Here is an 11,908-nt window from a genome sequence, read left to right on the forward strand (position 1 = left end):
AGGAAAACTTACACAAATTTAAAAGAGATGTTAATTTATTGTCTAAAAATGATGCATATTTTCATATTCTTTAAAATGATTCTTGCATGAACATCAGTTAAACTGGTAGCCAATGTGGCATCTAAGAACATCAGGGATGGCATCAGGGAAATGTTTATCAACATATAGCAGAGAATTGTTTGTACCTCTTATTTTGCTTTTCAGTTTTTCATTAACAGGATAATACTCTAGAGGACAGAATTTGGCTGTTTATAAAGGAAATATTATTTTATATGCAAAACTGTTTTGTTAAGCTAGTATGCTGCTAGGGAGTTTTATTGAGAAACAGCTAATTGGTTTTTTTCCCCTTCCAAGGCAAACACCATGATTCTAAAAGTCTATACAAGCCTTTTGCTCTTATTCTTGGTCAATTCCGTGTGGACTCGAACTGTGAGACAAGTTTATGATGATCTGGATCCTGACCATTGGTCTCACTATACTTCTGAGTGTCCACAGGAGTGCTTTTGTCCTCCTAGTTTCCCCAATGCATTATACTGTGATAACAAAGGACTTAAAGAAATACCTCCAATTCCAGCAAGAATTTGGTACCTCTATCTTCAAAACAATCAAATTGAAACAATTTCAGAGAAGCCTTTTGTGAATGCCACTCATCTGAGATGGATAAATCTGAACAAGAATAAGATCACCAACAGTGGAATTGAGAGTGGTGTGCTGAGCAAGCTGAAAAGACTGCTTTACTTATTCCTTGAAGAGAACGAATTGGAAGAGGTGCCTGCCCCATTACCAGTGGGTCTGGAACAGCTAAGACTAGCTAGAAACAAAATCTCCAGAATCCCAGAAGGAGTCTTTAGCCACTTGGAAAACCTTACTATGTTAGACCTGCACCAGAACAGTTTGTTGGACAGTGCTCTTCAAAGTGACACCTTCCAAGGACTCAACAACCTTATGCAACTCAACATAGCAAAAAATTCACTCAAGAAAATGCCTTTAAGCATTCCGGCTAATACACTCCAGCTCTTTTTGGACAACAACTCCATCGAAGTTATACCAGAAAACTACTTCAGTGCAATACCCAAAGTGACTTTCCTTAGGCTGAACTACAATAAATTATCTGATGATGGTATCCCTCCAAATGGGTTTAACGTTTCATCTATTCTAGACCTACAGCTGTCTCACAATCAGCTCACTAAAGTTCCACCAATCAATGCTCACCTTGAGCACCTTCATCTTGATCACAACAAAATCAAAAGTAAGTGTGTATTGCCAGAGTGGGACCACTCAAAACCATATCTAATTTAAATGTCTACTTAACCATAAAAATGCTCCTTGAGATAAAGTGATTAAAATCATAGAATCATTGAATTTGGGAAGGAATGGACCTCTAGAGGTCATTTATTCTAACCTTCCTGCAAAAATGAAGAGCCCTATCCAGCCTGACCTTGGAATTTGCCAGGGATGGAGCATCTACCACCCCTCTGAGCAGAACATTTTTGTGTTTTACTGATTTTACAGCATATTTGTTCTGCTAATATTTATGCCCTCAAAAGTTTTCCATTTTGTATAAGTGAGCTGAGGTTTTGTACCCAAAACAACAGAAGCTGGTTGGCTTTACTAGTTTCACTTCCAGGACTGTTTCCAAATTCATCCAGGTACAGAGGGGGTGTGGTGGTTAGAGACATAACATACTCTGTATAACGAAAGTATCTACTCAGTAAGTTCTTCTTTTCATGACAAAAGCCAAAATAAATATGATGACCTTTTATTCACCACTTCACAGAAGGAAGCCAAGTTTCTATATTTATCTTCCCATCCAGTGATTTAATTGAATACATGGTCCCTTGCCACTTTTTTGTGCCACTGTAGTTCAAAAATATACTAAAAAATGGTTTGGCTTTTGCACAAAAAAAGGCCCTATGAAAGGAAAATACTTATTGATAGTTTACATTTATTCACAGCATTTGGAAAAGTGAAAGTGTGAAATCATGTAAATAAAAAAAATATTTGCATAACTGTCACATATTTAAGTGGCCTGCAAGAATTCTAACTGTTAATTAGAGTTAAAGTTTATGACAGATGTTGTTCCTGAACATATTTAATTGCCTCCTGGTTATTAAGGGATTTATTTTTATTGCTTAAGTGCAAGGCCTCAGGTGCAGACTTTATTCTGTCACTTCAAGTGGACACAAAATTGAAATCAGTGTAATGTAGCCCTTCCAGTTTAAGAACAGTTTTATGTCTAGGTAGTATTTAAAGAGCTGTTCAGTCTTCTTCCTTCCCTGAATAAGTTTAACAAAGCTTAAGACCATGAAAATTAACTTTTATAGTATGTGCAAAATCAAGTCTCATGTTCCAGCAACGCATGATCTGTGAAACTGAGTCATGATAATTTTCCACAAATCTTCTATTCCTTAATGCCTTTACCACTTTTTAAAAATCATTGTCAACTTAAGTACAAAACTGTCTTTAGACAAAAGAAAAAAAAAAAGAATTCTTAGTAACTGAATATAAAATAGTTGCAACCTGATTCTTTAAATGAAAATTGTATTTTACCACAGATCATAATTGTTCAAGAAGTAAGGGATAATGACAGAGTCTTCATAAAACATTGCTCTAATAGATAATATCTTAAAGGGCCTTTAGGACTGCAAACAAGGAATGTAATTCCATTAGGCCAAAGTAATAAAAGCTGACATTAATTCTGAAGATTGTTTTTGTCTTCTTAAACACAGATAAGTCATTATTTTAAGATAATCAATGTGAAAGGCTTGAAAGAAAAATATTTGTAAAGTCCTGATCTGGTTCCTTCACAAAAGAGTCCTGCTGAAGGTTTACTTTTATGTGTGCAGTACAAGTCCTTTTTATAATTTTAATTCTCAGGTATTCCTTCACAACTGCAAATCACTGCTTTATTTCCTATTGGTGAATCATAGTTACACTGTTGTTATTGCAAGAGTTCAGGCATCAGCATTTCTATGTAAATACCATTTGTCTATGTTTTATTGTATGTTATTTTGTAATATCAATTCTTCATATAAGTGCACGGCCTTATTTCTCCAGAGACCATTTATGAAGATATAAGGCCTTCTTCTGCAGCCCAGGAAAGCCAATGATAGCCTCATCATTTGTCTCAGTGGAATGAGAATTTCACCTGCAATCCCTTCACTAAGGATATCAATACACAGAGGAAAAAAACTATTCTAATTTTGGAAGTAAAATCAACTTAAAACCAAAATACATTTGTTCCATGGCATTTTAAAACACACATGCCTAGATATTTACCATGGAGATACGTTTGTGGGGCTCTGGGGAGTTGTTAAATAGTGGAGAAGAGAATGGTAAAGTAAACAAAGAGAAGTTATGAAATGATGATGTAAGAGGGCAAGGGTAAGCAGGTGGGACAATTACAGTGCTACCAAAGGACAAATGAAAGGGAGCAAACAGTAAGTTCCCCTGGAAGAATACCAGTAGGCTGAGGTAGATACTGTGAACTATTATTCCACATGTAGAGAAATGGAAAAAATCCTTGGGCCATGTATCTATATTTTGTTTCTAAATTATAAGTTTCACTGGAAAAGAAACAGGATCTTCTGCACTTCATCAGCAGACATACAGTATTAGCCACTAATGAGAGCCTCTGGAAGTTTTCCCTTACAGCACCTCTAGGTTTCATGTTTAAATATTAAAGGACATAAAAATTCTGTTGGCAAGTGGTGGAATTCATCTTCTTTGAATAAACTATCCTAGATTTTTTTATCTAATTTGTGGTATCCGTACAGACCTCCTGCTCAATGGAAAGGGATACACAACCGCATAGGGAAATTCATCCCATCCTAAGGACCTGTCAGTCCCCTTTTGGAAGTACTCATCTCTCTCTAGAGTTTACAAAGAGAGCCTAAATGGTTTACTTAGGTTGACACTTTACTTCTGTGTGGATCAGATTTGGCAAGGTGAATTGTTCCTCTGAAAGGAAAGACCTGTTCCTCCTACTTAAACAAAATTCAGTAATAAATCCATGAAGAGAATTGAAAGAAAGAAAAAGAGAGAGAGGCTGTTACTCCCCTGATAGTTTGGGTTGGATTTACTGTTTATGGGAAGAGAACAGTAGAATCCAAACCGATTAATACCACACATCATCAGGAAATAACTTCTTCCTAGGTGGCCTAGGTGGTTAGATAACTGCTGCCTCACTTCAAGGCTGCAGCAATTGACCCGGTAAAAATGACTGCAGTGAGATAGTTTCTAGGTCAGAGAAGACAGAGATTTAGGATACACTTGAAGCCGTCTTGTCTCTATGAAGAGTAGTGCTGACCAAACAAAGCAGATACTGTCTACTAGATAGTCTTGATTCACCTAAAACATTTAATAGCTGCTTTTGTAATGAAAATTCTTAAACTTTCTGTGCTGTAAATTCACACATAAAAAAAAGTTGCAGCTTGTTCCTTCCAAGAATACCAAAAGCTCTGCCAACATTAATCAAATTTCACAAGATAAGCACATTTTAACATCATGGATATAAAAAAAAAAGCTTCAGTCCTTGGCCAACTGGATGTATTTATCTAGTTTCCATGACAAAGATAAAGTCCACTTCCAAGATGTTGCAAACATCTGGGCAGTTTTTCAAAATAGAGTGGAGGAAAAAGAAAAAAAATATTATGGGAAAAAAAAAGTAAGTTGTGTTGTTATTTTTACTTCATAACGTTTCTCTGATTATGGTGATTGTACTCAGATTTGTGCATGGTATAATTACTAAATATAAAGGGAAAATTTTTTTTCCTATCTCTTTTTAGTAAAAAAACTTGCTTAAAAAAAAATCTGTTACATACATGTTTTCCATTCCCTTTTTTTCAGTTAGTCTGGGGCCAAGATCCTCAAGCAGTCAGATGAATCAAAAAATATCATAATTTGGTCAAAGGAATTGACAGCTTTGGTAAACAAACCCCACTTCAGTGTTTTCTAGAGGCTGTTTTGAGGCTGAAATAAGGCAGCAGTTGCCTGACTATTTAACAGCTGAAGACAAACTGTAAAAAGCATTTTAGCCAAGTGACAGTGCAGAGGTACCTAGAGGGGACAAAAAGCCCAAGGTATTCAACACTTACAAATACAGGTAATGATTGAATCCATAGTTCCAAATTTGATCTGTACAGTAACAAATTATATGTGATGTACATAGAATTTTGAGGATTTGTTAGCTTTCAGATTAGAAAGAAAAATATCCCACTGCATAAGTTGTATTCTTGCAATTAAAATCAACTCCACTTCATAATGTGAGAGAACAGAAAAGTACAGATGTTAAAACTTAAAAACACTATACAAAAAGTTCCTCTGATTCAACACTGCCATTGTTTTGAGTTCAAGATCTTCATAGGGAATATTATTAGCCCGAAATTAGTGTGCTGTCATTGAAATAAGATGTTCAAAACCCCTCAGAAGTATTCTTGCCTTGCTCACTCAGAGTGTGAAGAGCTATTTCTCAATGCTTATCATATAGTTGTCTAACTTAGTATCCTCTTTGTCCAAGGATAAGTTATTCATCTAATGGTCTTATTTCCATAATTGCAGCACAGTAAATATGTGATTCACTGATCCAGATCATATTATATGAATTTATATTATATATTGCTTGCTTTCAATCAACAAAGTATTTAAACAGCAACAAAAGCAACAGTCTCCCATGCTAACATGAGTGGAAGGTTACTTTATCTGTGTCCTGAGTGAATTTTATCTTCATGAACTTTTCCCATGGAAATAACCTAACATGTTAATCTACATTTTCAGGTGTCAATGGTACTCAGATATGCCCAGTTTCCATTGCCCTAGAAGAAGATTATGGTTATTATGGAAACATCCCTCGCCTCCGATACCTTCGTCTGGATGGAAATGAAATTCAACCTCCAATCCCGTTGGACATCATGATTTGTTTCCGACTACTTCAAGCTGTTGTCATATAAAGATATTGCAGTGTCACTCTTGTACTGTGAGAATGTTAAGATACAAGTTTTGCTGGAATGAAACTTGTTCTAACTCATAAGTCAAGAAGTAACAGCTTTATTTAACTTTATTTTTTTTCTTTGCTTGTATCTTTTCTACAACTGAAAAGGCTGTTCTGTCCGAAGGGATTTTGTGTGGACCTGAAACATGTGCTTAACACCTTATCCTATAAATTCATAATGTGAATGTGTTGAAAATCATCAATGTACGATCTCCAATATTCCAAAGAAAATTCTTGCCTACTCCATCTTTCCTGTCAAGTGTGACAATGTTAACATCATTCCTATAGACAAGTTTTATGTCCTTATTTTGTTATGTCGTAACATAATGAATTTGGGTGAACTTGGCCAAATTAACATATACTAATGAAATCGTGAGCTGCATGATTACTAGTTGTCAGAACTTCCACTGGCATTTCAGATAGTGACTCGTGGTGAACAACCACTTAACATGCAAATAACCCAGAAATTGCTGTCATCCTTTGAAGATTAATACTTTTAGGGTGAAAAGTACATGATGCTTAGCATCCAAAGCAGCATACTGAATATATATCATTGTCAGGATTCGTTCAGTGAATTTCAGAACTGGAATAAACTGATCCAATTCAAATCCAGGGATAAGAGAACATGAGATGTAACCTTCTCTGAAAGTCCCAGTTTTCTGCTGTTTTATTCCATTTTTAGTTTTGACACCACTTCTTTCTGCAGCTTTGGGATTGTCATTGAATATTTGGTTAATTTTAGTTTGCAGAGAGGTACAACCAAGAATAGTAATGATTACATATTTCATGGACTAGGTACTTCATAAAAATTTGAATGGCTAGTTAATGCAATGGTGATGAAGAGAAAAATAAGAAATTAGGAGATATATCCACTCCCAATTATTTACTGAACTAGAAAAGCACTTGTATAGGAACTGTATCATTTAAGCAAGTACAACCAACTCAGAGCAGTATTCAACTAACTCACATACATGCACATAATACTACTGGATTTTAGAGAAGTCCATATTATTAGAACATAATACATTAACAATTCACTAACAAGGGAGATATCAGAAGACAACTTTTTATGAAAAATGGTTGATTTTATCAAACCTGGTTGATTTTTTTTTCTGTTTTATAATATTGGCATTTCTATAAATGACTTGAAGATTAGAGTCAACTATTCACTGAGAGAGCATGACATTCTTATTTCTGCTAGCCAGCACAACAGACTATCCATCAGTCATTATTTTAGTCTTCTTGCATTTCTAGATAGAAGCAATTAGTTGCTCATTGATATCTTGCATCTATTGCTAACATTTTAAGACTGGTCTCAGTAGCAAGCATTTAAAGACTATGCACATGGTATAACTTTTGCTTTTCAGATTAGGTCTTTTCTTAAAAGTAGATTTTTAAAAGTGTTGAGACCTATCATTTCTGGCAATCAATCCTTTTTATCTGAAAATCAGGACTTATTCTGCTCCAGAGAATTTGTGGAAACAACCTAGTATAGCAGCCCAGCATAGGAATAACCCATTCAGAAATCTGATCACTAAACCATTTTTTTTGTTGTTGTTTTTATGTGATTGCTGAGAAACTCCTGCCCTTCTAACTAAAGTATTTTCTGTACCTCTGTGTTCACACTATATGAAAAAATACAGATTTAAAAAGTCTTTACAATATGTATGCATGTTTAGCTATGTTCTTTACTCAATAATAGCATAGTAATTTATTTTTGGAAAAAGAATTATGTGACAATAATACTAATTAAATTATAACAATAATAATGTTCTTGTAGTTGTAAATTAATTCTTAATTTAAACAAAGAAAAAATACATGTACTCAAAGTGAATATTCACAGGCATATATGCATTTATTAATATTATTTACAGTTCTAATTGGACAGCAAAGCATCTTGAAGATCCAGTAAAAAATTACTACCCTTTTAGGTACCATATACACATTGACGAAAAGACTAAACCTCCCCTAAAGAGATGTTAAGTTTATATATGACAAAGGTTGGTATGTAAAAACATAAAAGGATACTAGGGCATCAAGGTACTCTGTTTGCTGGATTATGTGCTGGAATCAGGAGCACAAGGTCTGGTAAAATAATTTTTAACATTTATTTGTACCAGCTGTACCACTATTTTTCCAACTCAGTGTAATGTGGAAATCCTTATAAATTGGTCCTTCAAACTAATAGTGAGTACTATCCAGTGCAACAATTCTAGAAGACCTGAAGATTAATGCTCAAGATTTGTTTCTGTCAAATCTCAGTTAATCTGAGTGAAGTGAAAATTTCATGATATATCCTAAGACAAACGTCTATTGGGCTAAAGAGTTGTTGCTGCCAAGTGCTCTGTATTCTACACCTTTGATGCAATGCACTGACTCCACATCTGGGAACTGTTTATTAAAGAGAAAATCTTAAGTATTTTCACTTAGGCAAATTTGTTCCATCTTGATGCTCTCTCACAGAGACAGCTCTATGAAGTAGAATAAAAACCAGCTATGTTGTTGCAGTGACCTTCACAAAATAAATCAATACTGATTAGGGGTTAAGCTTCTTTCCTCTATGTACATGGCCATTTGAAACCATTTTAATATTCTTAAACATCTTGGGAAAGTCAGTGAAACTTCCCTTCAGACTAAATAGCAGGTCTAAATTGCATTATTGTGTGGTACTAAACAATGTAGGCTTTTAGTCACTACACAGTCAGTTCATTCATTGTGCCAGAAGACTACAAAGGAATATGTAAAACATTGTCTTTTTTCCCGCTAAAACAGAAAAAGCATCGCTGTGCTTGAAAGTCTGATGTTAATTCTTCTTAATCCAAGACTTCCCACTGATACTCCCTGGTTCAGAAAAAGATGTGTTCCTTTCCTCTGAAAGGAGAAACACACCTCTCAGCTGTCCTGTCTGAAAGAGCAGCTGGCATCATAGAACAGTCATTCGCTTCCCTTACATGTCAGAACACTCCGCAAACAGTTTTGAATGGTATACTGTGCACAGAAACAAAGGCTTTTACAAGTATGAGAAGCTGAGAACAGGTCACCATAAGCATATGAAGAGCCGTGGTTGATCACTAATCCACAAACATCTAGTGCTTTATGCAGAAATCCATATTACATATTAGGTAATTATGAAATTAGCGTTAACACAGATGTGCTATTGCCTCAGCCCAGGGTACAGACAGTTGTCCTGTAAAGAAAACTATTAAAGCAAAGTGAGAGACTCAACAACTGAAAAATACCCAGACGTTTCTGACATGTCTGCCAGCTTGATTGGAGGCTGGAATGCTGGATCTATCAAAAGGCTGTGGGGTTTTATAACACAGCTGGCTCTGAAGGAAGAAAAGTCCTTTTCAAATGCTGCCAGCATAGTTAAAATTTAGCAATATGTGTGATTCTCCCTGCTCCATACTGTTCTCTGGCATTTTCTGTTTCTCAAGAGTCCAGTGTGCTATGACTATTCTTCCATGTTTTAAGGGAAAAACACCACCATAACAATCATGCTGTGATAGATGAACAATAGATGCCAGTGGCCACAGCATCCTGTATGACACCTGAAGGAAGAAACACAAACACTGAGGTAAAAATTCAGAAGACAACTAGAAAACTTTGCATGTTTGCAATTACGAACTCCAGCATATATCCTGTGTCATTGGAGGGATATTCAGTCACCCCTGCTGCACCCAAATGGTTTCCAATATTTGCTACAAGTAGTTGCTGTTTACTTTTCCAGCCTAGAAAAACTATTTGCTGATATCACATTGTAGCTATTTTAATTACCTACGTGGAATCAAATTACTGTAACGTCTACATTTCTGTGTTTATTGTTAAACAGCTAATATCCCTCTTCTGCCAAGCGTGGCTGAGAATCCTTGGTATTGTTAAAGTCAGTGAGTTAACAACTTTCTCTTGAACAAAAGTCTCCTCCAAAACTGCATTTTTTTTTTACCCAAAATTGGTTACCCATAAACATGATGAGGGGCTCTATAGGGTACTGTCTGTGTAGTGGTATTCAGGAATAGTAATAACCACTTCAGGACAAGTGTATGAAGCAATATCCATAATTCACACCATGTTCTGCCCTAGTTAACTTACTATCTCACCCATTACTAGAAGTGATATGATTTCTAAGCCCAGTGTTTGCTCTAGCAGTTCTAGTCTAGTTCCAGCAAATCTACACTTTAATGAATTCAAAATATTTTCCAAAACTGTTTTTCTTTTACTCTCTTCACTGTTGCCAGCAGCCTGTATATTCTTCTTACTGGTTTTGTCTTGATTTCTGTAGCAGTGGAATGAGTCTGTAGGAGGGTCCCTAAATTGATCAGAAGGCTGGAACACCTCTCCAGTGAAGACAGAGAGGGTTGTGGCTGTTCAGCCTGGAGAAGAGAAGGCTTCAGAGAAGTTATAGGTGTCCTACGCTTGGAAGTGTTCAAGGCCAGGCTCTGAGCATCCTGGTGTAGTGGAAGGTTCTATGCCCATGACAGAGCTCTTGGAACTAGATGACACTAAGGATCTGTTTCAATCTAAATCACTCTACAATTCTACATGCATTTGACCAAACTATCTGCCTATCCGCTTGATTCATTTTAATTTCTTCAGTGTTTTTTTGCTTATGCATTTTTATACATGTAGTGTTAATGTCTGTCCTGATGTCCTGCGCTTTCCTGGTAGTTCAGCTCTAGCTGGAATTCCCCAGGTAAAGGGTTGCCCTGACTGCACACAGCTGCAGCAGCAGAACAGCCCCACTGCTCACAGCTCTCACACCTCCTCTTGTCTCTGCATGCAGACCCAGGCTGGTGCTGTCTTATAGGCAGAGTATATCTGGAAATCTCTTTTCCGAGGCTTTCTCTCCCCACTCCCAGTCTTTTTTGTAGGAAAATCTGTGAAAAAACTCGAATCACATCTTCTGCAAAGAAAAGCTGCTCTTCATTAGGGGCTGAGGGAATGAAAGTGACATATGGGCTCAGCAGCTCTCAGTGAATCTATGTTTTTTTAATAATTTTTTATTCATTAAAATGGTCTATCACCATTTTTATTAAATGTTAGTGGATTCAGAAAATATAAGAAATACAAATAGTTTCAGCCAGAGGAAAGGAAAGAAAAAAAAAAAAATAGTGTCCATGCTTCTTACTTAATATTCTTGTTGCTAATATTTCCATGTAGCATGATATGCCCTTCACCAGTTAATGAAATCCTTGAATTTGCCTGAAATCATGCTCCCACTCCTAGGAAGCCTATTTTGAGGACAGTAATCTCCTTTTGATGCTCCACTTTGTTACAGGACTTGAAATAATCACCGTTTCTTTCTCCTGGAAGTGAGGATAAGGCTTCATGGTATTATAGGATCTAGGCTCAAGACCCTGTCTGAATCAGAAGCAGATTGACTTGGAGTGTAGTTTTGTTTCTTTTTTTTCTCTGAGGATGCTGTTTTCAGCACCAGACTAGAGGTTCACACTATTTTTGTGAATACTAAGATTTGTTTCTTTTAATGACTGAAACTGCTTCCAGTGAAGAAGACTGATGGCAAGCCTTCTCAGTTCTGCTTAGTGGTAGAATACAAGTGAATTACACTTAAAACGTCTGACCAACTTTCCAGGAACAAGGTTCCCAAATTCCCTGCCTCTGAATTGCGGACCAAATTGGGAAGAGAAAGCTGTGCATGAAGATTTTCTCTGGAAGTCCCAGTGGTATGGATCTTTTAAGAAGCCAGTTATTTATATGTTTATTTTAGTTTGATGCAAGTTCTTTAACCTTAAATTTAAAATAGCAAATATGAACATGGTGTGAGGTTTATTTTTCATTTTTATATGAAGAAGAAGACCAAAATAATTAATTCCTCCTCAAACAAATATAAATATTTTTATGTTGGACTGACCATCAAATAAACAAACAACTGGAAAAGTGAATTTTCTTTTCTCAAAC

The 11,908-nt window shown here is 35.9% G+C and overlaps 1 protein-coding gene across 1 annotated transcript; it reads left to right on the forward strand.

The window, feature by feature from the left end:
- Positions 1-363: 363 nt before the first annotated feature.
- KERA (keratocan) lies at positions 364-5,948 on the forward strand. Its single transcript, XM_005519419.2, has 2 exons — positions 364-1,249; positions 5,776-5,948. Exons 1-2 carry the CDS (start codon positions 364-366, stop codon positions 5,946-5,948), a joined length of 1,059 nt encoding a protein of 352 aa, XP_005519476.2.
- Positions 5,949-11,908: the final 5,960 nt, after the last annotated feature.

The sequence above is a fragment of the Pseudopodoces humilis genome, chromosome 5 (genome assembly GCF_049639895.1).
Source record: "Pseudopodoces humilis isolate 2021_Gansu_Grassland_sample_001 chromosome 5, ASM4963989v1, whole genome shotgun sequence".
Taxonomy (NCBI): domain Eukaryota; kingdom Metazoa; phylum Chordata; class Aves; order Passeriformes; family Paridae; genus Pseudopodoces; species Pseudopodoces humilis.